The sequence below is a fragment of the Poeciliopsis prolifica genome, unplaced genomic scaffold, assembly GCF_027474105.1.
Source record: "Poeciliopsis prolifica strain line A6 unplaced genomic scaffold, Auburn_PproV2 SCAFFOLD004, whole genome shotgun sequence".
NCBI classification, from domain to species: Eukaryota; Metazoa; Chordata; class Actinopteri; order Cyprinodontiformes; family Poeciliidae; genus Poeciliopsis; species Poeciliopsis prolifica.
Genome location: NW_026562379.1, coordinates 5,209,081 through 5,236,483, shown reverse-complemented (window position 1 = coordinate 5,236,483; position 27,403 = coordinate 5,209,081). Strand labels below are relative to the sequence as shown.

Below are 27,403 nucleotides of genomic sequence, written 5' to 3'. Positions count from 1 at the left end.
AAACTGCATCAAAATTTGTCCTCCCAGTGAAGATCTTAAGGAGTCTGGAAGAAACAGTGAAGTAAAGGAAGAATGAGAGATGGTTTTACTCTTAGTGTAGGAAAAGTACTGAGGTTCTTAAAAGCGTCTATCGTAATGGTCTTCTTAAGAAACTCATTGTTTCGTACATTTCTTTATTTAAAAATGTCTCGGTATAGTATTTTTCTCCCCCGCATAAGCTTCACATACTAACTTTAGAGATGAAACTCACAAGGATTGTTCGAGTGAAACTGACCTAAAAAGGGTCTTTTTTTTCACCTTGAGTTGAAAAGCTTAAATTATGTCTTGAAGTAAGACAGCATCAGCATTTCTTCTTCTGCAGCTGAGAGACCAAGCTAAATCGCCTTGCACTAATCCATTTAGCTCCACCATAATTCCTCTTTGTGCTAAACACTTACAGCATCATCATCACCCAGAGAAACATTCAACCCTTTCTCGGAACAAACTCATTCATGTTCACAGTTAGCATTGCTGAGTAAATCAGACAGGTGACTTATTCGCTTTGTCCCAGTCTCATACTCTGCAACAAATAAGGTTGCAGAGTGTCCCACTGTACAGTGCTGAGACTGTAACTGAAAAACAAGAAAATAAATCCGACATTATGAAGCACTTTTTGGCTACTTGTATCCAATATCTTGTTCTTTTGCCTCTCAAGAGTGGAATTTGGCTCAAATCCATTGGAGCATGTCAGACTAAAGCAATGCCTTCATTACTCGCCAAAAGGCCGGAAGGTGACTATTTATTTCTTGCTACATCTTTCTGTCACTTGTGAATGAGAAGCCAAGATACCTGAACTCCTCTGTTTGAGGCACAGACTGACCCCAACCTATTGCTGGCAATCAAGACTTTTCCGGTTGAGTATTATGACATAACGCTGACGTTTTCCAGACGATTTCCTCTCGACTTGCTCTTGCTTGGATCATGGAAGATCCTTACAGCCTTTAATTTAACCTCCTCACCTCATCAAGATATCCTCTGCTAAAACAAAATGTGGACCAAACAACCCAGCTCCCATCAGAACCACAGCAAGTGGAAGTCCACGGTTCCACAGTCAGAAACAAAACAGCACTGAATGCTCTGGTTCGACAGTCTTATCGTTTGCAACGCCAGTAGAGAAACATGTCATCCCTCAGTATCAGGAAAACCTTTTGATCCCCTTCCCTAAAAATTGGATTCACTATTGTGATTTTACACCTAACTACTTTTTCTCTTCGTCTATGAAACGTTGAAGTTAACAATGATGACACTGTTGAAACCAGTGTTATAATTTTTGACTTATAAAACAGACTTATAATTTTTGTATATTTGTACAGATGTTTAAAAGTAAATGCCCCTCCAGCCAAGTACTATGTACGAGTTTAGATGAATTGTTATTTTCACAGCTGCAGCCAGTTCATTCAAACTAAATCTAAAGATGCAGATGCTACCAGGTGTCACAACCGGATCCTCTCTATGGTTTTCATTGGAAGCAGAAGCACGACTAAAATCTAAATCTGCCTCTGGCATCTGCTCAAAGTCTGAGACATAAAATTCTTCATTCTCACCTACCAGCTTCCACTACAGGTATCTGTTGGAGTCGCTTGTGCAGCCAGATTTTTGTAACCAAATTGGCAATAAGTGCTGGCAGAGACAATGTTTCCAGTCAGGCGTCGATGCCAAACATGAAGCGGATGAAAAATGTTGGATCATGAGCAGAAGAAAAAAAATATAGAGCATGGCCCGCTGTAATTTGATGTGGTAAAGAAGCTGTTTACCTTATCTGTCAGCAACAACAAGTATTTGAAACACACTGATGTTCTGAGTTTTTTTTCCACCTCTCTTTTTAGCAGACTGTGTATAAACCAGCTCATTATCGCCCTCTAGAAGGCTGTGGGGAAAACTTTGCAGCTGAGAGAAATACCTTATGTTCACTCGTGGTAAAACAAAATGTGATTTGCCACATGCATGGTGTAGCACCTTCACCATCTCGTCTATGATTTTTTTGCAGGTTCGCCCGCCATGTTAAGAAGAAACAAAGAAAAGCCAAAAAGTGCTTTCAGTTAACTTTTTGAATCTAAATTATACCTTCAAACATTCACCTTCTTTACATACCTGACAGGCTGTTTTTCTGTTTTCAATGTACACTGATGCATGTCAAAAGTGACCAGATGTCATTGAATCAATATTTTTGAGACATGTGAAAACAAAATCAAATCTATAATTGGTTGAAATCTTTATGCATGTAACTTTTTTCCCATGACCTAATAGCACAAAGCAAAATGGAAAATACTCACACGCTTTGTGATGTTTTAAACATTGCATTTCCTTGTTCAGAGTAGAAACAACACAACAAAAGTCTTCATATCAAACACAAATACAGAAAGCCGGAACTATTAAAAAGTAAGAATTCCTCGATACCCAAACTAGTGAGAGAAATACTTTGTCCAAGCAAAATTTGTAGGAAGTGCTACTGATACACAATCCCTCGGTCTCACATGGTGTGTAGAGTTGTGAGATCGAAAAGTACATCATGACTTCCAAACCAGTCTTCTGGATTACTGCTGCACAAAATGCCACATGCTCACATTTGTCAGAGAGACAGAAGGTAATATCAGAATCAGCAAGTTTCCTCTGTAGTCATCCACTCTACTGCTCTGGGTAATTTATTAGCATACCAGACAGGGGCAGTCAACCTGAGAATGAACAGCTGGAAGCTTTAGTTTATTTTTTCACTTGAAAATTTGCGAGACATAAAAACATTTGATTTCACAAAGGTCTAAAACTTCAGAGTCAATGTTTAAATGTGCACAGAATTAAACGTGACGGTGCCTCCATCTACAAAGAAATGTGTCTGCATAGTAAATGTGCCTTTCATTGCCCAGACTCTCTAAATTTCTTGTGAAGCACTTATGGGCTTTTTGGGTTAACCTATGGAGGATGTCAACAACCATCTGCTGGGAAACTGTCAAATCAGCAGTGTTCTCCAGGATTGTGCAGACAATTATATCATATTTCTCTTCTAAAATTCTTTTCATAACGACTGAATTAACAAGAAGTAAATAAACCCTTTGAATACATCACTGTGTGCATTGCATTTGTTTGAGTTTTAACCTGTGACGAAAATATTAACCAACTAAATTACTAAATTTTTCTATAATTTTCTAATTTACTCGGCTTGTGTAAAGGATCCCTAGGATGTGGCTGTTAAACTGGAGTTTATTTTGAAACATGGTGTGATGAGTTCAACAAACCTTGTCCAACTCTGATTTAATGGTGACAACAGGGGGCCAAAACAGCGAGCTGATTTTGCTGTTGTCGGTGAACTAAACACAAATGTGTGGACTTGAATGTGATTGCAGCATTGTTCTTAATGAGCGTCAACAAAAAGGAGTGTATGCATTTTGAGTGCACATACCCAAAATGCAAAACATATACACAAGTGAAGGCAAAGGCACCAACCCACCTCATTCACACCATTGTTCTCAGAGAAAGTAGATCCCACAGCAACAGTTATTACAGAACGGCCAAAAGCACTCACCACACTCATTAGGGTCGATCAGATTGCCTCTGTGGGCAACTCAGTGCGCCGTCTCCTTCTTTGAAAGTTGTACTTTTCGGAACCAGCCCCCTGGCCTCCCGCTGTGTCCACTGCCACAGCCACTCTCCGAGGCTTGTGTCGTGGGCTGGTTTGTGTACACACACGGAGGTGCTTGTGAGCGTCTTTGTGTGTCTAATCCCCGCTGAGCAGAGCGGGTGCTAGGCAGCAAATGCTCACCGGAGAGCAACATGCAGAAAACAGGAGTTAGATTGGGATTCATTAGGAGGCGACGACCTGCTTTCCTGGTGCCTCGTTTTAGTTGTGTGGCATTTCACAGCCCTCTCAAGCATTTTTTTTGTTTTTGTATTTAATTATGTTTTATACAAACAAACATTTCAATTTGACTTTACTTCCAAACCTGCAGATATTGTTTTGGTTATATAACTTCAGCCTTTTTAGTATGGCATCTGCCTCTGTGTCCACATGTAGAACTTCTGTCAATAAATTGACTTAATTTCTGTCAAGAATCAAGAAGAATCGTAAATTGTTGACTGCCAGTTACTATTACTTATGTTTCCATGCAGTGACTCAGCTGGTGCTCCCATAAAATTGCAAGACTCTTTCCACCAGGGTTCTTCGAAATGTACATTGAAGTAAGCATAGATGCAAAACCAAAGCATAAGACAAGTTAGTTGTCTTTACATAGACATAAGTGACATGACTGGTATTTGAACACTTTTTTTCTGTTTTATGAAAATAATTGTATAATTGGCTCACTAAAACACAGTGCATTCCTACAGTTCACTAATCTGCGTAAACAGCGAATCCATTTGGACACGAGTTGCTTTGGAGATTTGCTTCATTTACAAGGAAAATAGTGGCTGCAGTCCAGCAGCAGCTTGAGACGACATACATCTTACTCAACACATTTAAGAACGACTGCTGTAGAAAACAGTTTCCAGTCCATCCTAATAGCTTCACAGTCACACTCACGAACACGTGACACACAAAGTGAAGTCTTAAGTAGATTAGTAAGCAGCGTAATGACAAGGAGCACTTGACACAGAAGCATGTTACACTAAGCAAGTCCACAGCTGCCAACAAAAAACAACAGAAGGCTAACTGGAGGGTAATAGGTTGAATACATGTGTTCATTATTTTTGGCTGTTTTGCACATGTTAGTATCACATTTCCGAATGTCAACAATTTACAGTGTAAAGATCTCTCATTTATCACTCTTTTTCTGTGTTTTTAGTTCAAAATCCTAATTTTTTGGAGACTAAATCATGCTGACATTTATCATTTGTCTCATAATTTACACAGAAAGTGTCTTTTAAAGCAAGATTTATGGTACAGGAGGGTAACTTCAGATTAAACCCTGAGCTTTTAGACGTGCTGGACTGGTTCACTTTCTATCTTAAGGGATTTACTGTTGCACATTTAACCTGACCCTGATCTATTTACTAACATAAATAGATCACCTTGTACAACACCAATGCTTACTGAAATTGACTTAATTGTGAAGTAGTGATAGAAGTTAAGAAATTTTATTCAATAAATAGACATGCTGTTGACACAACTGCCTAAAGGATCCAGGCAAAAACAGATTTCAAAATAAAAGTTTCTACTTTACAGTGGGAAAAGTATTCGTCAAAATACAGTTCCCGACAGAACAGGCTTTTACTTAAAATATTCTTTTTCTTAGAAGAATTTTTTTTGTCAATTCAATGCCTGCAAAGTGTTTTCTTGCTGTTGCCCCTTTTTTACCATTTGTAATTTGGCAATTTAATTGAGACATATGAGACAAAAGTTGTAGCTCACAGTTCATAAGAGAAACAAATTTCTTGCATAGAAATTTGTTGTCCTCTAATCATTCCTGAACAATTTCTGCTTTATTACTAGGTTTCCCTGTTGCATCTAACATCAAATTTGACATAATACACTTGTTAAATCTGAGCTGCTCTGGTGAAGACACACTCACTTCATAAACACCTGACTGATCAGTAACTAAAACCTCTTTGGTTGTAGGATATTGTAAAGTTCATAACAAAAACAGTCGTACATATCTAAATATGACGCCTGTTTATAACGCTTGTAATACAATACAGTTGTAGATACGGTTTTTTAGGAAGAAAAAAAGTCAATCTCCTGGATCACTACAAATCAGAGCCAATCATTCTGCCAACAAGCTGTGTTTGATTGAATTAAAATTTATGTTTTTTATTATGGTTGTACATTTTTATAAAAACCAACCACATACACGTGGGCCCCACTGAGACAGATGAATAACAAAAGATGGAAGAGACGGTTGGACTCAAGAGAGCCGAGGAGTAAATAGACCAACAGAAAGTCTTTGACAGGAATTGGGAAGGAAATATTGAATAACCACTAGAGAAAGGTCACGGTCATAATTGGGGCCATTCATCATGGGACCGTTTTAGAATAAGTGTTATGTGCCATCCATTCATTGAGCCTCTGGCACATAGTGGCTGCTGATAAGAGAGTCTGGAGAGAGTCCAGCCAGCAGACAACTTCTGTCCTTTCACTGACACAAAAAGCTGTAAAAGCTGCAGCGCATCTTCAACGTAAAAAAGCATTTAGTATCTCTGCTGCTACCATGAAAGGATATGAATCTCAATTCTTACAGGGGTGAACAAAATGTACTAAAAAATGGTGGCTTTAAAAAAAAAAATTAGACTTCAGCAATGTTCCGCTTGAATTATTTTAAGTATTTATATATGTACAGAGTTTACAAAATTAGTCAAACTCCTTAAACCTTGCGCAGTATTTCATGTTAGAGTCAAACAAGAAATGCACTTTTTTATTCAGATTTTATGCATTAACTCAACTCCAATTCATAATTGTGCAGTGGAAGGAAAATAAGATGTTTTTTTAAAGATTTAGTAATAAAAAGCTGAAATGTGCGTCATGTATTTATCTTCAACTTCAACTGTAAGTACAACTGCAATTTTGGGAGTATTTGTTGTCACCAGCTTTGCCCATCTCAATGTTTGGTCATTATTTTGTTGATCAAGATCCTGACATAACCACAGATATATTTTATAGAATTTTATTTCTCACATATTTCTTTAGACTTCGTCAGGATGTGTTGCTTTTTTGAGGTTGTTTAGCCCAGTGTCTCCCAGTACCAAAAGTCTTTCATCCTTTAGATGTGCAAATGCTGATGTCCGCCCACTAATTCCAGTCAGAAAGGAAACACCGAAGACATGCAGGACAGTGAATTGTGACCAGGACCAGGGTTGAGAAAATCAGTCTCTGACTTCTTCATCGGAATGTATTCATTTCCACATTTGAACCAGGAATCTCCATTTAAAGTAAATATAAGGAATACAGTTTTTTTCATGTTTGTTTTTGGTCTACAAACTATGCTGCTATGTTCTTCAAACTATGTATATATATTTTTTTTAATTCAACCATGTAAACAACTAGTGTGTCTGCAATTTTTAAAAAGTGGAAAGAAATGCAAAAAACCAAGAGGCAGAAGCAGCTGAGCATATGGGGAGGTTTGACCTCAGGAATGGCCCAGAGCAAGTTCATGCATCTCCAGCTGAGGCATCCAAGCTGCAGTAATGTGTCACACCCTTCAGGACAGAGATATAGATAGAGATTGCTAAAAGGCACCAGCGGTCATATTAAACATTCGCAAGATCCATTATAAACACAAATCAAATGCAATCAAATGCAATCACTTGCCTCCAAACTGAAAGTAGTAAAACAGCATCACTCATCTCTCCTTAATTTCTGCTTGTGGGCTTTTCTGCACTACAGTTTGGAACTGCACTTGGATATTTAATATCACCTCTCAACCTTGCTGTCAGCTCTCTCTGTGGGTCTGCAGTTACACAGACTTTTTGCACAAGCGTGCACTGTAGTCCCAGCAGAGAAAAACCAATAAAGCTTTATGCTACTGGCTCAGACTATCTCCTGGTGTGCACAGCAGGGAGGTCGCTATCTGCTCTGTTTTCATTTACTTTCTTATAAGCTTGCCTGAGTATAACTTAAAGTGACACACCACGCAATAGCTTTCATTAAGATGCACATGTAGGCAATTAGAAAAAATTTTAGACATGCAAATGAACATGATATTATGGGATTAGGACCAAAAAGGCTAACTGAATTAAATTAATTATGTTAACGGTCTGCCAGATAGATCATTGAGAATCCACTTAATGAAATTAAGTGGATTCATGTTAAGATGAATATCAAGTGCTTTTTGAGGAAGCAGTGACAGTCTACCTGGAAGCAAAATGAACAACTCCATAGGACCTTATGTCACACATAAGGTCTAATGCTGTTTCTGTATTTATGCCTCGGTCTCCTCTGCCTCCTTTCAGTGATAATAAAAAGGTAGGTGTAATAAATGTAGCATTTTTGGAGGAATATGGAGCCTAACTGCGCTGTTGAAAAACCATAAGATAGTTAAGCCCCTAAAATAGCTTGGAGCCAACAAGAACAGACTCTCCTAATGGAGATTTTAAGGACCAGAGATGTTTTCTGTCCTTAAAAGTTTCTAATGCTCTCCTTTTTTAAAAAATATCCTTAAAAGTTAATTCCTCCCTCTTCCAATAAAACAAAGTAGATGATGCAAAATTATCAGCTAACTTGTGGCAACTTGACAGCCAACACAACCAGTAAGAGCTTATAAATTTCCCCATATTAAGATATTAACATAAACAGCAGTAACTTGCTATGATCAATAGAGTTCAACTGAGTTAAATTTATTCTATTAAAAATTATTTGGGAAATAAATCAAGCAGAACTCAAGCTGCCAACATCGGCATCTTCTGTCCCTAGTTATCATCTTCACTGACACATCTAGCTTGATCAACAACTACCAGATGTGGGGTGAAGAACTAAATAGGGACGTTTCTGGGGATATTTCACAGGAAAAAAAAATCTGCTTCTGCCCATATGTTCTGAATCCTAAATGGCCTCCTACAGGCAGTCCCGCTGGATACTGAAGAGAAGCAGGAAGTACACCAATCAGTAACCTCCTGCTGAGTTGCAGGTGGCTCCCAGTGATTTGAGCCTCTCCAGACAAAAATAAGACAAGGAAGGAGTGGATTGATTCCTTCACTGCAGGCCAGTAGACGATACTCAGACTAAAATCTGTTGCAAAGCTGACCAGTTTTATACTGGTCTTGCTTTTTACATTTGTGTCAAGTGTTTTATTTGGAATCTTAAATTGTATCTTTTAATCTGCCCATACTGAAGTGATTTTAACAGTTAATGTTCAAAAGCAAACAAACTGTGAATAGATTGTTCATAATAAAAGGTACAACGTAAAAAAACATCCAGAGCCTCTCAAACACTTAATATCACTGTTGTGTCATCAAGAATGATGAGGAAAAACATCCCAAGAAAAAGCTGACAAAAAGCTCATTTATTATCCTGTGAAATTAATTACAAATTCTTAAGCAGTGCAGAAGTAATCAGTAAGAAAGGTGAACTCCTTTAGATGTGGAGAACTTCATTCAGTCTCAAAAACACGATGGTGGCAGGTGCATTGCTTTGCATTTTCTGTTGTGCCATTTTTCATTGTTACTGAAAGTCCCTCCTGCTTCAGATGCTGCTGCGCCTGCCTGAAAGGCTGTATTTTTCAAAGCATAGGGTGGCGGCTGTTGCTTGTTATTAACTGAGCTAGACAGGCATTTTGTAAAAGGTGTTTTTATTATGATTTTTACAAAAGAGGGAAGAACAATGTCAGAAGAAATCAATGTTTTTGTTTTTTTTTTGGTGGCTGCAGCTTTTAAAGAAGGTAACATTTCACATTGGAGTTTAAGCTATATATCTCCAGAAAAGCCCTACATGTCAAAAACTACAAAAAAAAAAAAACATTTTAATTTCTCCCTCAGTTGAGAGCATCTTAGTCAAAAATTAAATGAATTTGACTAAACTCTACATTACTCTTGTAGAGGATAAATAAAATGCAGCAAATCGTCAAAAGTTTATTTTCACAGCTCAGGGTTTTCGTTGTAAAGTTTTGAAACTTCTTAATCATCTTAAAAGTTGAGCTGAAGCTCCACGTTGCCTGCAGGAATCATAACCTCAACACAGTGTTTCAAAAGTTTTACCAAGAGCTAGGATTTTCAGATTTTGTTTTTTGTCCAGGAGTTTGACAAAAATGCAGAATGATGCAAAACCTGCTGTGTCTAACTGTGAAACAGTAATCACATGTGATTGGTCGTAGCAAGAGTCAACGGGAGGCGGGTTTGGTAATGGGGTGCACTCATTAGGTGCTCACTAACGTGTCCTTGAGATTTACTGGACAGCAAGAATATTTAAGCTTTTTTTTTCCCTCTCGGCTCTGTTTTCCCTCTGGCCCTCCACCCTGTTGTGCATCTCCAACTTCCCTTCTGTCACAAGGTCAACTACAGCACTCAGCTGGGAAACATCTGAAATTACGTCAACATTGAAACATTGAAAGTACAACGTTTTGCTTTAATTATATCATGTGCAGAGTGTCTTTTTTATCTAAATAATAGAAGGAGAGCAAGAGTCTTTTATTTCTTGACCATACATGGTGACTCAAGTCAACAGCAATAGTTTGACTTGGACTTGTGCTCTTAATACTCGCAAAATAACTCGCAATATGGGACTCAACTCGCAAGTGATCTATTACCTTACTTGAGCAAAAAGATGAATATAGCCCAGACTGTTTTAATGTATAACTTTGCCATGGTTGCAAATAGTGTGATCTTAAACACCGACGCCTTCAAGCATCTGGCATAAAAGTTTTACACAATCCCATTAGATTCTCATCTCCCTTCAGTGCTCTCACTGGGATTTCTCCAATTGAGCTCAATTTCCCAAGATGCGTTTCAACTGGGCCATTCCACGAAGGAGGAATTATGACTGCGACGTTGAGTTTCTGCACTGTTTTTGTCTTTCTGTGAAAAAATTATAAAGTAATGATAGCGAAGGAAGTGAACAAAAAATGTTGGTCACTCTATATTTAGCACTTCGATGATTCTTAAATTTGTCTTACAAAGCCTGCAGCTCTCATCAACAGCCATCTTGTTCTGTCTTTGCAGTGAGGGATGGTTGTTTATAGTGCATGCAATTTCTACTGAGCTTCATAGCAAAGTTTCTTTCTTAATCGAGCTGCTGTGCTACATACCTCATGGCTAATAGTTGGACTGTTTGGGTTCCAAACAAGTTTATTGTTCCTCAAGTGCTAAACATTTGGTGTTAGCCTCTGTTTACTGGACATTGCCCTGAGCTCTCACTCAGTCACAATATTTGGTTTGACATAAATAAGTGAGCAACTCTTTTCACAAGGACACAGAGAAGTACACACAAACTGGATTATTCAGAGTTGTGTCAGCATAGACAGAGACGAACAGAGGCAGGGGTGAAGGATCTTGAAGCTTTTCTATTTTTCTCTGCAGGCATGTCTCACATCAAATTAGCTTTTCCATTACTAACTCTTATCAAAACAGGAAAGGGCATAAAATAAAAGCCTGGCTTCTGGTGTGGCCTCCCTGGGAACAAAACAGGGTATCAGTCCACAAACTGATTAATAGAGGTGTGTTTCTTCACCATCGATTCAAAGGGAGAGTAATAACAGCCCGAGGACACACAGGCAGAGATTCAGCGCTGCTGATCCATAGACGATTACAGGAGCACGTTGGAGTCAGACTTTTGGCTTAATGGGGTTTAAGCATGTGCACTGTTTGGGCATAAGGCATATGTTCCTTGGAAAGTGTAAAATAATTCCTTTAATGAATAACTCAAATTTTCAATCGTGAGTCGGTAAGATCTTTAGATTGCAAGTGCCTTTTGAATCATCAGACAAAATTTGTAGTTGAGAAAATTAGTTATGCTCTATCTTTTTAGAAGGAAAATAAATACAACAAAAACAAATACATGGCAAAGCACAATGCAAATGTAGGAGGCTATAGATGCCAAGGAATAATAATTTAATTATCAATAAATTTGTATCATTCACTTTGTGTAGAGGGGCCTTTCACAACAAAGCATCCCTCTTTTGGTTTTAGAAAGTCACATAATTATGAAAAGCAATTTCTGTAATGTTTCAACCCATTTGTTTACCAGCCTGCTGATATATCAGACACTAATCAGTTTATTCAGCCCAGCTGTGCCTGCTGCCTCTTACCTGCACTCTGCTCCCTGCAGCCACAGAAACACGGCCAGATTATCCGTATCAGTTCTGTGTATGAATGTTTTCTGCCGGTTTTTTGATCTCTCGGTTATGACCTGGCTTTTATTATTATTATTATTATTATTAAATAATCCTTCTTGCCATGTCTTCGGCCAACAGACAGGATTTGTCATTGCACCAGTGGTGATGACGTGTGGACATCAGGGTTCAGCATGTGGAAGTCAAGCAGCTGATTATCCTAAGAGAGTTTAGTGAAACTTTGAGTTTCACTAAACTTAAAAGCAGCAGTCATTTCTTTAGCCACCCACTTCCTTTTCCCCCCAATTCATTTGCTCAAGAACGTTTTTGTGACCAGTCTGGTTCCTGCCAGTTCCAGGCTTTTTAAAATGTGTTCTGTGCTTGGTTGAATTATTTGGTCCCCTGTCAAAAAATGTTCACATTGGTTAATCAAATGCTTAAACATGAATACTTAAAAACAAGAAATAATAAATAGCAGTTGCGACAGACTGGCAACCTGTCCAGGGTGAACCCCGCCTCTCACCCTGAACGTTAGTTGGAGAGGCACCAGCACTAGAGACAAGGATGCTAGAAAATGGATGGATGGATGGATGGATGGATGGATGGATGGATGGATGGATGGATGGATGGATGGATGGATGGATGGATGGATGGATGGATGGATGGATGGATTAAACAACAGCTTATCTCTAAAATGATAGTCTGAAGTCTTTCTAAGGCGTGTTTTTTACATTGTGTATGATTATACATAATATATTTTAAAACTAACATTTGTTTCTCTCTGTGACAGAAGTAGAAGTGCCGTTTCAAAAGCCCCTTGGTTCAATGGATAAAAAGTGTTCACTGTTGGAGATCTGCAGCAAAGAGTGCTGCCTCGGGGTCACAAAGTCTCCACAACTGCCATTAAATACTACTTGCATGCCAACCAGTTACTTGGGAGCTACGCCAGGGAAAAGCTGCTGTTAGTATTTGGTACATCTCCCTTTTTGCAGTAGGGCAGCACTTAGTTCTCTCCTATAGCATTTCAGGAGCAAACAGGAAAAGATTCTTTGATTTTACTTTAACCAAACTTCAGCAGTCGCTTTCAACACTGGTCTTCAGGATCCAGCAATCACAAACCCTAATTCAATAAATGAGGGATTGTCGGGCTTCTGAAATATCATGCAGAGGAGGAAATGTGTTCATTTGATTCAGATATGCCGGAGCAGGGAAACATCAAAAGCATGAAAGACTAGTCAAGACCTGAGGCTTTAAGCGGACGCTGGAGGGCGATTTAAAAACTTGAACATCTCACACTCTGAACTTAACCTAAAAATAGGTAATCAAGGTTGGACAAATAAGAAGAAGAATCACAGGGGTTAGGTTTGTGATATTAATGATGGTAAGACAGAGCAGACATTTTCTCAACATGATAACATGTCGAGAAATGTTCGATGAAGAAGCCAAGATGCTGCTCGTTGCTGCAGTAACTTCTGGAGATCTTTTCACCTCTTTTCCCACCTGTTGGTTGGGGTCAATAATTGGCCCTCTTGATTCCGTTAAAACCAATGTTTCTTGATGTGGGTTATTATTTTTCTTCCAAGATTAGAAAAAAAAAGTTTTTATTTTTGTCTCTTGTTTTTGTTAGCATTTAATCCTATGATAATAAAAGATCATTTGTTTTGCCATCCATTCTACATATGCTGTAAAATCTGAAGGTAGCCCTGAGATTTAACAGGAAAGTGTATTTGTGAAACAAAACTGTGTTCCAATAAGTTTTATCTTACAGCTGGTACATGCAGTGAGAAAAGGTTGCAATGACAGCTGCAAGGCAGCTATCACTTGTGAATCTGATGACAAATGACTGTGACACTGAGATCATGATGGAGGAGACCTCTTCTTCTCAGTCTTCAGATCCCTCTAAATCATTTTAGTTTACTTTCGCCAACAAGTCAGTCACACTTAACTTGGTGCCAGACACTGAAGTAACTGGAGTCAAAAATAATCAGAACGGTCAAACACATTTGCATAATTAAAATGAAAATTATGTTGAGATTAAATTATTAATATATCTACCTCCAAGAGGCTCTCATTTACAATGGAATGGAAAGGATTGATCTGCTGTGAAACTGTCCTTCTTTGTCACAGATTTTCATATGAAATAAGCGGATTCTATTTTCCAACCATCAAAGTGAAAGAAAGAAGTCCCAGAGAATAAATAATTCAACTGAAAAACAAGCTTTAAAACAACATCATTGACAGAATCAGCTGTAAATATGAAAATCCTCAGTCCTGAAAACACAAATATCTGCATCTCCTCCCTTTGCTGACACAAATCCAGCACATTTCCTCTTGACCTCTTGAGCTCCAGGTCTTGTTCCTCTCAGTCTTGTAGTGAACACACAGAGAGGGTAGGTTGGAAAATGTCAGACCACTGATCAGGAATTGTGAAGTAATCAGAACAAAAGGTCACAAGGACTGTTACTGAATGAATACCTTGTCAGAGGGTTGAGTCTGCATTTTATTATTACAAAGCAAAAGCAAATTAGGGAATCACAAATATATGGAGTTCTAAGTTTGCCACAAATATTAGACTGTGTTCAGGACTCATTCCAGAAGACAATAAGTCTCCATTGCTCTGAAGTCCAGTGGTGACACATTTTACACCTCTAAATGTGAAACTTTGGAGGTTACACATTTGCTTTACACTTGTTAAGATAAGACTTTAGTAAAGCTGTTCAACCTTGAAAACTCGTTTCATTTCCGCACACTGTTCTTGAGTTAATCTCAAGGCTATGTGAAGTTTGGAGGTCCATAGTTTCTGACTGCATAACATTATGGCTTCCTGTGCAGCGATATTTAAAAAGTTGTCCATTTCAGAGATGGGTTTAGTAATTTCAAATTACTTCTTATGATCTACTGAGGTGGAACTTTATCATGGTATGATGGTGGATTTCACTGAGAGCAACCAGTTCTTCTGCAAATGTCTGTAGAAAAAGTATAATCGCCTGGGTGCTGGATTTTATACACATGTGGCATTAGAAGTATTTGGCAGTGCTGAACTGAATGATTTATGGGAGTGTGTGAATACTTTTTTTAAATCGGTGGATTTCATAACCTCAGCATAACATGAAAAACAAAATCAGACTCTGCAACCTTTCTAGAGTGCATCATGAACTCTGTGATGCACTGTGATGCACATTTTAAATAATAATTTGGTAGTTTCTGCCAACAGGTTAATAATCCAGGATATTTGGCTAAAGCAAGATGGAAACACTTCAGCAGATATGAAATGAATTCATGATCATCTCAGTCTCCAGGACTAAATCCTGTAGAAAATCTGTTATGAGTTTAATTAAAAAAGATGGCTCCCAGTTTATTTTGTACAAAACACGAATCAACCAACCAAATATATGATAATCTTTTAAATGTGATTTTTCAAAATAAATGAACTCAAAGGTTTACTAAAAACATTGGTAACTTTTAAAGGACAAACTGTCCCAATAAACATGGTGGATGTTGTATTTAATATTTAGCAATTAAAAAAAAAAAACTGACTCCAAGGAATAATTGGGAGTGAAAAAAAACAACAACTGATGAATACAAATGTGTTATATTTGTAATTCAAAATGCAACACGCTCCCTCCCTTTTATGCATCTCTGTTAAACTCTAAGGTTAAAGCAGAATATTTGTATTTAAACCCAGCTGTGATTGGTTAGTGTGAAAATAATGCACATAGTTGTGTTCTGTGGGGTGTTTTTAGTGTAAGCACACAAATTGTTAAGCCTTCTTTAGAAGAGAAATGTTTATCCAAGTCTTGGAGAAGAACATTGGTAATGGCTGTTATTAACTCTGATTCACAATTGTTTCCTCATCAAGACTTACAGGCATTTTGACCCAGAGCTCTGTAATTAGCTGCCCTTGAAGCTACTGAAGTCTCTCATTTGCTCGTAGGTGAAGAAAGCTCGGCTGTTCAACAGGACGTTTGTCTTTGCCTGTAAAATCTAAATAATTCACACACGCACATTATTATTTATGAGAACAGTCCATTTGGATCAAGTGCCTATACCTCTATGTTTCCCGTTATCGTCTGTTGCCTTAAAGCAGCTTTCAAATCTCCCTCAGTCATGTGTGGAGCAAGCTGTGACACGAAGTCGAGTTCAAGGACGGCGACCCATTAAAAAGTCAAATTTGTCTGCAAAAACACACGCAGTCTGGAGATACCAGTTGAAAACATCAAAACATACATATCTGTTTATCTGTGGCTGTGGGGCAGGAGCAGAAAATAGTTTGTTCATGGAGCAACAAATATCAAGAAAGAGCCTCAATTTAAAAAGGATAGTTCAAACATTTCAAAGTAAGGTTCACTTATTATCAAAAACAGTTTGGAAAGAGGGGCAGATGATAATCTCTCTTTAGATGCCTCACCAAACATTTAAGCTGTTTCCATCTTTTTTATTTATTTATTTATTTATTTTTGTGAAGGCCTTAAAGGGCTCTTTTGATCTCTCCATAGTGTTTCCTCTCATTTGATCAGCCAGTTTCACCAAACTGACACTGAATGTCCAAGAAAACAATGGGGCAAATCTTCTTCAAAATGGTGAATAATATCCTCGTCATGTGCAACGAATGTGCAATGTGACAAGATTTTGCGTGATTTCAGCCATTTTAGGTAAGTATAAATGACGAGGCGTCCTAAATTATTCGTCAACAGATTTTTTTATATTTTTTTTTTACATTTTAAAAAGTTAGCATTATTCCCGTATGTATTTATTTCTTGAATGTAAAATCTCAACCTGGCTCTTACTGCTCATTTTAATTTTAAATGTCCTGTGAGTAAATATGTTTGCCCATTTATGCATAACAACCGGAACTTCAACATGAACGAGTTATTTTCGCAGTTTACCGTTTCTTTAAAGAGAGAGCTCCTCAGATCAATTCCGCTCCCGGCTTGGATTATTACGGGGTTGAAATTACCGTAATAACCCCAGATTGGCCTGAAAGCGCAACGTCTCTCCTATCAGAAGCCGTTGGAATTTTTCTAATAGCGCAAAGTGTGGCGGAATTACGGTACTCCGTTTAGGTCCAGTTAGTAGGGTTAATAGTTCAATATGTTTCTAGATTATTTCTGTAAAGCTAGATTGATGCTAAAATAAATCGTAACTGTAATCATACATTATGTGAAACAACACAACACTGGCTTTCTCAGGGTGACATATATAAAAACAAATTTCTATGAGTGCAAGTTAGATTCCTTCTCATCTTTGTTTTGGGTGAGCTGGAATCTATTGCTGTAATGCTCCTAAAGGCTGCAGCTCGTCATTTCTCACAATAGCGTCTACATGTGAGGGAAGCTGGTGCTTTGTGTCACTTAAAATATGAGCTCTTACATTGTGTGTTGCTTTAACAAGATCACCTGAGAAGAACTTCAGCCAGGCACAGGGCATGAATCAGAATGAAAGACTGAAACAATATCTGGGGCTGCAGTTTTCTGCTGCTCTGATATATTATTATTTAGAGAATTGGTTTTACAGAGAATTTAATTTCCTTTTTTTCCAAGGATATTGCAGTAACTGACCATAACTGAGAAAAAAGAGGTCCATAAAAAGACTCATTAATATAAATTATGGAGCACAAGCCAATAAAACACTGCGAGCGTAATGTATGTATATAAAACAAGAGAAGTTGTACCTGCTGAAGATGCCTATATGGTAAAAGAAAGAGGCAGAAAATCATAAGTGTAAGCTCACCATACATTACATTGTGCTGTTAATATTTAGAAACACTTTTACCTTATGGACCAAAATTGAAATGAGATCAGATTCAAAAAGTGGTTAAACAAGGCTGTTTGTTTTGTTTTTGTTTTTTTTTCTGAGTCATTTTCCACTGTGATCTTTTTCAGTAAATAAGGTAATTATTCTCCATAAGGATCTCTTGATAAGTTATAAACAGAGTTATTCTATCTGGCATTGCTTAGCTGTATGTTCTCAAAGTTGACTGTCTATAGCTTAGGAAATAATTTGATTGTGTTTTACACCAACCTGACCTGATGCAGGTCAGAGATGCAAAGAGCTAAAGCAACACTAGCTGAATATTACAACTTAACATTGAGATCAATGGTTCACTCCATCCATTCTCATCCTGGAACGGTCTTCTGGAAAGTTTGCCTGCTGCCAAAGACGAACAGGGTGCTGCATAAGCAAAGTCTCTGCAGGAAACACGTTTAAGTAAATACATTCATGTTATGTTGTTAGAGCACAACGTCTATTATCAGCGCAGTCTGCTCTGCAAAAATATTGCATCAGATGTGTTGGCTGCAGAACAATATTTTTGGGATTTTAACTTTTTCTATGCACATCCCCATTACAGTGGCGGACAAAACAATACCAAGATGGTGTGGCTATGAGGAAAGATTGGTTCTGTGTTTAAGGATGAGCTCAAACTTCAACCTCCTCAACAACCTGCAGAAGTTGAAGGTTTTACATTCAGACCAGCTGAATTTTTTATGGCTGCACTGTGCTTTTCTGCACAGCTGCAGAGGTTGGCACAACTGCCAGTAGCTCATGAAGAAAATATCCCATTAAGAACAAATTAAGATGACTAAATTTAATGAAAATATGAGGTTTCTAACTGTCCTGAAGCCCACAGATCGTTGACATTGTCAAATGTCAGGGAGTGCTGGCTGAACTCTGGATTAAAACAAGATCTTGCACAGCAGCATGACCTGCCAGTATAATATGACTTCAGTGCTCAGTGATCTTATCTGAACACTCCTTTGAAAGGCTCTGGCACAAGAGGATGGGACAAATGTGAAGAGGCACCCTTCCATCATCTGTCCATCCAGATGCAAGCATGGCACTTGAGATGAAGAAGCCCTGCAGCGGCTGAAATAAGGCAGAGATGTGACAGAGATACCTGACACATCTCTGGCACATCTCTGGCACTGCTGGGTTAATCCCCCTGCAGAAGCATCTGAAATGAAAAAATGTGACTATTTCTAAAATGTTCCTTCAATTTAAAAGTAAAAACATAGAGCTGGAAATGTTGAAATATAAAACAATTTTGCAGTTTTATTAAACTGCAAATACGTTGTTTTATATTCATTTCCAAGGACAAAAGTAATTTTTGTTCATCTTTAAGCTTTTTTTGGTTTTGGTTTTCACCTCACATAACAGATTTGGACAAACTTGACAGTTTGTTAATGCAAAGCAAGGCTGGCACCTTGTGGACAACAAAGGTAGCAAGCCCTTGTTTTGAAATTGTTTACTTTGCTTGGATTCAGTTTTTAAATGTGCATAAAAACATTCTTCCCTTTTCAGACAGTATTTGAAACCAGACACTCTGCTGTGTGTGTTTTTTATTTTATTTTATTTCATTTTCTGAGTGGTCTGACCTTGCTGCTGCAATGTGAAAGAGCTGGACAGACCAACACTTCTGTGAACATCTGGACGCAACATGACGACCCAAATGAGTCGTGTCTTCTGACCCGCCACCTACACATTCTTTTTGCTCTTATTTCTTTCCACAAGTGTTCTTTTCTATTCTTCAGTCACTCTCCTTCGCCTCCCCTCATTGTCCTTTTTCAGAAAAAGGACATTTTCAATTAGTCTGGTTGTAACGGCACAATGCAGCAAAAAATGAGATAATGCAATTGAAACTTAAATTTAGGAAAATAATTTTGTGTTTTTAATGCTTTCAAATGCGCTTAATAACATTTTTAATCAATGCTGCATTTATGTGCTTTTTTTCCAGTTCACAAAATCACTCAAATAATTTCTCACCAAAACAACCAACAGGTTACCAAGGATCAAGACAATTTCGTGTGCACTATGGCACAGTTAGGACTTCCAGAAAAGAAATTAAGAAAACATGGTAGAAGGAAAATGGACGATCCTCCGAAACCGATGAAAAGACCATGAAGAAAGAGGGAAAGGAGGCTAACAAGAGGCTAACACCTGCTTTACATGAGTTGCATGAATTACTGACGAGGCCCGGTTGTCTGTCTGTGCTAATCTTTCACATGGCTTTAGGACGGACGTTTTTTCTTTTGAAACCTTATAAAATAATGTGTTGCGGTCTGATTAATATAAACTAGAACTTTTTGCTACGCTGTGTGCCTCATCAAAAGAAAACCACACCCAGAGTGAAAGACGGTAGCAGCTTCATGATGGTTACTTATCTTGCAACCAGTCATGGTTGCAAGACTGGTTTGATGGATATTATGGTTATATTATGGTTATATGGATATCAAAGTAGATGAACATATTTTCCAACATTGCAAAGAGTCAAAGCATACTTCCAAATCAGCAGAGAAACGTCATCAGAGGAAAACTAAAGTTTTGGAATGGCTTTGCTACTCTCCAGTGCAAGAGATGTTACAATGGCAAAGACTTGAGGGAGCTTTGCAAGTCAAAGGGGTCAAATATGGGATACTGAAAAACTCCTGCTTTAAAAGATGGAATATCAATATTTTTGCCAATTTGGTTTAATTAAAAACTGTGCACATTTATTTATTTTTTGTTGTTAAATTGTAAAGGATGTGTGGTAACTTTTATGTAAAACAGAAAAAAACTACCTTACTTCAAGCAAAGGAAAGTCTGGACAGGAGAGGAAAGAATTTGAATTATGTAATGACAAACAGGGTTTGCAGACAGGTCAACTGAATCTTCTCCAGGTTGTTGTTTTTTTTCTTCTTCTTTTTCTTCCTCTTTCAGACTCTCATCTCTTGCTCAGACCTGCTCTTCGTGGATCTCAGTCTAGACATTTCCTGTCTCCCAGGGATTCAGGGCAGCATTTTGTCTCTTGGATTTTTTTTGTTCCACTTTTCCAGCAGCAAGGGCTTTGGACTGCGGTTGACAGAGTATCTGTCTCAGGTTGTAATAAGTAGGCAATGGCACCTCTCCTGTTAGTTCCAGCGCATATTTCATCATGGCAGGAATCTTAAATCGCACAAAGGCCTCAGGGAGCCATCCAACTGGAGGCAGGAGAGGGGGTTCTGGACAAGACTAGAGTATGTCTGAGGGAAATCGTTTGTCCTTTGGTATGGTGGAGATATTACTTTGTAGCATATTTTCTACACTAGATTTCTGGTGAATCCTTTTATTTATGTTTCTGGGCTTCAGGCAACAGTACAATTTTTGGTTTAACAAAACATCAGCCATAGTCAGAAAAAAAAAAAACTTTCTTAAGTAATTATTATTCTCAAACAAATGCGACATTCAGATTACTTACTGACTTCTTGGGGTTTTGCGAGGTGAGCTTGTGTGAAACTACCTCCATGTATTTGATGGAAATGTCTTCATTGATATAATCAATAAATCTGCTATGTAATTGGCCTGTTTTCTATCTTCAACTCAGCTCTTTAACAATTTATTCTCGATTAACATCTGTTGATTTTTAACATCATTGACATAAAGTGGCGTCTGTGAATGTCTACTGGACAAGGGGCAAGTCGGCTGTTTGAAATATCACTAAATAATGTTTTATTGTTTTAATAAAATATTTTTGTCTAGTTTTAAAATTGTTCAATATCACAGTCGGTCGTGTTGTCATAGCTTTCTTTTTAACTAAGATGTGAAAGAATGATTTTTTTACCCCCCACTTTGTTTAATCATCAAACTTTGTATCTTTTGCAACAACAAAAAAAGTAATCTCAGTCGAGCCACAAGCAGAAAGAATGTGTAAAGACCGTGGTTCACTTCACACATATGTTTATAGTACTTCACCATGCTTTTACTTCGAGGGGCCCAGCAAAGTGAAAGCGGAGGCTGAGACAGAAACTCAAAGAAGTCTGAGCAGAAGCCATATTGGCACCACACGTTTCCCAAACTGACCTCAAGAGTGCAGGGTCTTGGCAGGGGGATAGACAGGCAAACTGTGAGACTCGGGAAGAGAGGAGCAGCCAACTGGAGGGGTAACAGAGCAGCATTGTGAACTGTGGCTGGCTCAGGCCTCCGTGGAGCAGAGAGGCAACTGGTCGGGGGTGGCCTCCTTCCTGGGCCCCTGCAGGACCCCTCTGCACTGCAGCTTGGCTGGAAGTGGGTCAGCCAAACACGAGGCCACGAAGGAGCAAAATGGCAAGACATTTACACTCAGCAGTGACAAAGAGGCATAAACAGTAGAGCTTGTGTACTATTAGCTGGAAAGACAATAATCATGCTCAAATGAAAAGCCCTCTGAAGAGTTTTTTTTAAGAAAATGGTTTAAGTTTTCTAAAAAGAAATATTAAAAAGGAGAGGTAGTATCTGTACTTGCCAGAGGGGGGCAGTGTCCTCTTTCATGGCCCATTGGCATCCCTCTCCGCATCCATTTTGCATCTAATTCTTTGCAGCTCTTAGACTGCAAAATGATTGCCTGCTACACAAGCAGAAGGGAATCGGTTATCTTGTTACTGATGTGGGCCCTTTAAGGAGAAAGCAGAGGAAGGCTACGGCAACACAAATAAAAAGAACTGTTTGAGAAGGAATGCGAGGAATGGTGGCAGTAAAACCTCCCATCAAAACCGAAACATTTGGAAATGCCATCATGCTTGTGAGTTTGTTCTTGGCAGTGTGTGAACACACGCAGTTAAAAAAAAACAATCACAGTACCAGAAGTGGGAGATACTAAATCCATGTCATAGTTTGGTTTTGGAACTGGAGGATATGTCTCATTTACTAGAGCAAACAAAAAGACGACTTTACAACCTGACCAAAGCCCAGGAAAATGTGGACAACGGGGTTATGCTTTACATCTGTGCTGGCACCTTATCAGAGCATCATGTGTCTGAGCCGTTCTGCTCACTCTGAAGCTGAGGATGCCTGGTGTTTATCCTCCCACATGATGCCGCAGCAGGGAACCCATTCAGTTCAAATCCAGCAGAGTTTACAGAATAATAAAAAAAAAGAACCTGTTTTAGGCCAGATCTGATTTAGCTTGGGGAATAAATGAAGAGAGAGGACTGTGATGTGGAGACAAAACAGACCACACCATCTTGAGATCTTGGTAAATGCTTTATATGTAACTGTTTTGATCTTTGCACACACTCACACACCATATAGAAAACAGTTATGGTAACATTTCTTTCTCTCAACATTTGAAGCGCGTCTGAGCTGTAAGGCAGAGATGGCCCAGTAAACTACAGCTTTGCAATCATTCCCCTCACTTTACAACCTCTTCTTACACATTTCCCATCACATTCAGTTCAAACAGGCACACACACATTTCCATCTAACAGTCTCTTCTTCTTCTTCACAGTTCAGCTTAATTACACAATTTCAGCATATAAAGGTTCTCAATATGTTTTGTTTTTTTTATTATTTAAAATAGCTATCACCATTTATGTTGTAATATTTGGAAAGTGGTACATTTGTATTTACATAAGCTTATTGAGCAAGTTTCAAATACATGTTGTGTACATACAGTATGTAGTCTTGTATCTAGGGTTGTATTTGTACAGTAACTTCCAAAAGTATTAAAATGCCTTGATTTTTACATTTTGTGAAACACTAATTTTAACGTTTCTTTTTACAGTCCGACATAAAGTAGTGCATATTGGTGAAGAAGAGGAAAATTGACAGTTTTCAATTCATTTCTTTTTTGGAAAAAAAGCATGGCATGTATTTGTTCTGCTCTCTTTAGTTCAGCCGCCGCTAAATAAAATTCACAATTTGCAAGAAAACCACCTTCAGAAGTCCTCTAATTAGTAGTTTGAGTCCAAGTCCGTGCAATTACATCTCAATATAAATACAGCTGTTCTGTGAAGGCCCCAGAGGTTTGTTTGAGAACATTAGTAAACAAACAACATCATAAAGACAAAGGAAGACGACAGACAAGGCAGGGAGAACGCTGTAGAGAAGTTTAAAGCAGAGTTAATTTGAAAAACAATATCTTAATGTCTGAGCATAACTCCATGGTCATCCGCGTGATACGTACAGTTCATGCAAGGAGAGCTTCATTCAGAGCCAAAACAGCCATTATAACACTGGAGGAGCTGCAGAAAGCAACAGCTCAGGCCTTTCTGCTAACAGAACTATTAGATGTCCATGCAACAGATCTGACCTATAAGGAAGAATGCAAAACAACAACATTGTTGATGGACACCCAAGCAAAGTCAATTTTGAAAATTACCTTTAGTAATTCCAGCATGACGAGGAAAATAAAATAAAAAAAAAGCTTCTTTGCCCACATTAAAAAAAGGATTTGTTATCGTATGGTTATCCAAAGTATTAACTTATGGGATCTGAATAAAAATGCACGTTTCACTATTTTGATATTTAGAAAAAAAAAGCTCCCTTTTACTTCACTCTCACAAATATGCACTACCTTATTAAGGTCCATCATTAATAAAATTCCCAATGAAATACACAAACATTTCTGTTTAAGTGACAATAGGAGAAAAACTACAAGGGACAATAATACTTTTTCAAGGCCCTTCATGTGCTGCTCAGAGCCATGTGACTCGATGGTGGTCAGTCGGTTCGGTGAAGTGCTGTCAGAGAAGAAAGTGCCTCAGTCTCGGAGTGGAGATGCAGAGCAGCAGAGACATACACCCCACTTACTGTCACTCCCTTCAAGATCTCGTGATAAAATGAGGCGATTTGTGGAGCCTGAAGTGACTGGGCATGATGTGACGTGCTCACAGTACGATGGACTCATACATTCAGCAGCGGCCAGGAGGCGTGAGCTGTTCACTTGAATGGGTGCAGTTTAGGGTCCGACCACGTCAGCGACTGACCCGCTCTGACTCATGGTTTTGCTTGGATAGTGTATGATAATGATAAAAAAAAAGAAATGTAGCAAATGGTCACAGTACCATGTCGGATTTCAGAAACTTCTTCAAACCTAAAAAAAAAAAAAACATGATCCCCACCATTTCATGCACTTATTCCTCATGTCTTTCTACTCTCTCACACCCAGATGCTTGCATTTTCATGCATATACATACAGAAGAAAACTAAGCATTAACACCTACTGTACATACCAAGAAAAACATGAAAGCACACACGCACTGAGACAAGACAGGAAAGTGAGGCACATAATCTGACAGGCAAAATGTTGCCTGGATTTTGGTATACATAAAACAAACGTCAAATGTAGACGATTAAAGTGTCTCAGACTGGCCCAGGCTTCTAGTCCAGTGAGAACTTCTAAAATATTATCTATTTCTCATTATGTCTTACAGATACTCTGTATCTTTCAGTACCAATAAAATGGAGACGCACATTGTAGCTCTCTCATTCAAGCTAAGTGACCACTTTACTTTTTGAGGATCACAAAAGGTGACCTTAGTGTAACCTTTCCCCTCCTCATCAGCATTTGCTGTTATGAAAGCTGAAATATTTCAAAAGAGAATCACTTAACAGCTAAAGAATCATCACTGGCTCTAAACTCTGAGTTTGAACCTAAAATAGGCCACCTATCAACTCTGGTTTGGTCCCTACATGGCAAGAAGAACAAAAAGGTTAGTAAAGCATCGGGTAAAAAAAAAACTGCTTTGTGTTGTGGTTGAAAAAAGCACCACAGACAGTCTTTGAGAGGTGCAGAATAACAGATGCTGAACGAGAAATGATGAGTAGCATTTTCGTGGGTTATTACAGGGGGCCTTCAAACCTTCATGAGGGTCATAGAGTACTTTAATGTTTGTAAGGTCTTTATTTGAACCGTTTCATCTACCTTTTCTTCACTCAATTTATAGGCTACTTCATCATCCTGGGCATGTTGGTTCATACAGTGAATATATGTATATATGATTCTTTTTTTTTTCAACCAAATTTAAAATAAAAAGGGGATGATGGGGGAAACGAATAAGAGCAGTTATTCTGTCCATCCAGTCACCCCTCAATTTGCCAGAACAGAAATCAAGAACATAAGCGCCTTCGACTTTGACTTCAACCGTCATCTGGGGTTGAGTCGTCAGGTGTGGACGAGTCTTCGGCAAAGTCGTCTGTTGAGCCGCTCTTGTGAATGCGCCCGTCGCTACTCATACTTTGGAAAGTCTTTCGGAAGGCCTCCATCATGGAGTGCGCCAGCTTCTTGGCCTCCAGTTTGCTCTCGCACTCCACGGCGTGACAATCCATCTGGAAGGACAGGTCGTCGTTGATCTCCCGGTAGATCCACGCAAATATGTTGGGTTTTACACTGTGGTCGGCGGTGCAGTAAGCGATGCGTGCCACCTGGTAGGCGTCCACGGTTACGGAGACTTCGCCACGCTCATCCAGGTGGTGGAGGCGCACCTGGAAGGGACGGATTTCCAGCAGAGAGTTGCTTGAGGGATTGGTGCCCTGCTGTTGGTCCAAGGCACGACGTTCCACCAGACTCACTACCGCTGACTCCGTACAGCCTGACAAGAACTGGGTCCCAGAGATCGTCATCTTGCCCAGGTAGGTCACCTGCAGCAACGAGACAAACAAATACTCTTACATTCTTTTGTTCTTTAAAATATTTTAAAATGAAGGTATTCTTCAAATGTTTTTTGTCGTTTAATCAAAACAAAGGGGTCAAATACTGGGCATTTGAGTAACATAACAAAAGAGAGAAAATGCTTATATTTAATTGTTGGTTTCAATGAGTGCCTCTTGTAGTGAAAAGTGACGTTTTGCTTCTGTTAAAGGACTGGGCCACGTTCAAGACGCCTTGAGAGAAACCCAAACAGTGGGTCTTGGAATTATATCTACATATATCGAAGTTAAAAGTGAATTGATGTTAGCACCATTTCTACAAAACTCTTCAAGGAGTCTCAAAATAACAGTCATAAACAGATGAAAAGAAACAGGACAAGAACTGTTGAAGTTATTGGTGTTGGCACAACTTCCTTGTTCTTTTCGTTTGTTTGGCTTTTTAACAGCGCTTCAATACGAGTGACAGGCAAGATCACTAGCAAGATCACTAGCAAGATCACTAGCAAGATCATTTTGTGGGTCAGAAGCTCAATATTTGGAGTATGAATACTGATGATAAATAACCACCTCATGTATCAGTCTGGTGGGGATTCAAATTGAAAGTGAAAAATTGCAGCTTTAAAAGAATCTTTGGATCATCTAACTACAAAAACAAATTTTCAAGTATTTACCGTTGAAGGGTTCAACAAGGTTAGGCATTTCTAATAGCCATTGTATTCTAGGCTTTCTGATAAATGCTAAAAAAAAAAATAGTGAGTTAAACAGAACACCATAGAAACAATACTGCACAATAGGAGAGCGACAGACTGAGAAGATTGAGACGGATAAGAGGAAAGAGGAGGGAAAAAAACTACATTGCTGGAGATTTCTTTGGGAGCGAGGCCAATCTGAAGGCTGCAAAGGAATAATGGCTGACTTATGCACTCCTCTACATGCTGTTCTTTATGGTTTTGTAAAAATACACAGAGGAGGAGCCTCAAAACTCAAACTGTTTTTACCCCCGTCTGTGTTTATTCTAGGCCAAGGAGACACTCCTGAACTCTTTTGGAGTTCATTACAGTTGGCTTCCAGCCCACCTTTGACACATGGCTGCAGACAACATGAGTGCAGTATTAAATGTGATTTGCTAAGAAAAGATGTGTATCATTTTTGTAAACATTCACATAGAAAGTGGCCTGCACGGCTCAATGCACACCTGCAAAATGTAGTGAGTCTGATCTTGATGATTAAACTCTTGAGAGCTTTGTGTATACCAGTGGAGTCCTTACAACATGTATATTGTGTTACTCAGATGATCAAGTCTATAAAACAAAGCTCACTGACAG

The 27,403-nt window shown here is 38.6% G+C and overlaps 2 protein-coding genes across 3 annotated transcripts in view; both read right to left on the bottom strand.

Annotated features, from left to right (window-relative positions):
• sphkap (SPHK1 interactor, AKAP domain containing) overlaps positions 1-3,688 on the bottom strand; it is an 89,456-nt gene extending 85,768 nt beyond the window's left edge. For both annotated transcript variants that reach the window (XM_055028595.1, XM_055028597.1), the window contains exon 1: positions 3,557-3,688. The gene's annotated coding sequence lies outside the window, so the exon portion shown is untranslated. The remainder of the gene's footprint in view (positions 1-3,556) is intronic.
• Positions 3,689-22,672: 18,984 nt separating this feature from the next.
• The window catches only part of pid1 (phosphotyrosine interaction domain containing 1), a 28,356-nt gene continuing 23,625 nt past the window's right edge, over positions 22,673-27,403 (bottom strand). Inside the window, exon 3 of the mRNA XM_055028853.1 lies at positions 22,673-26,069. Coding sequence (XP_054884828.1) covers positions 25,569-26,069 — 501 coding nt within the window. The 3' untranslated portion in view covers positions 22,673-25,568. The remainder of the gene's footprint in view (positions 26,070-27,403) is intronic.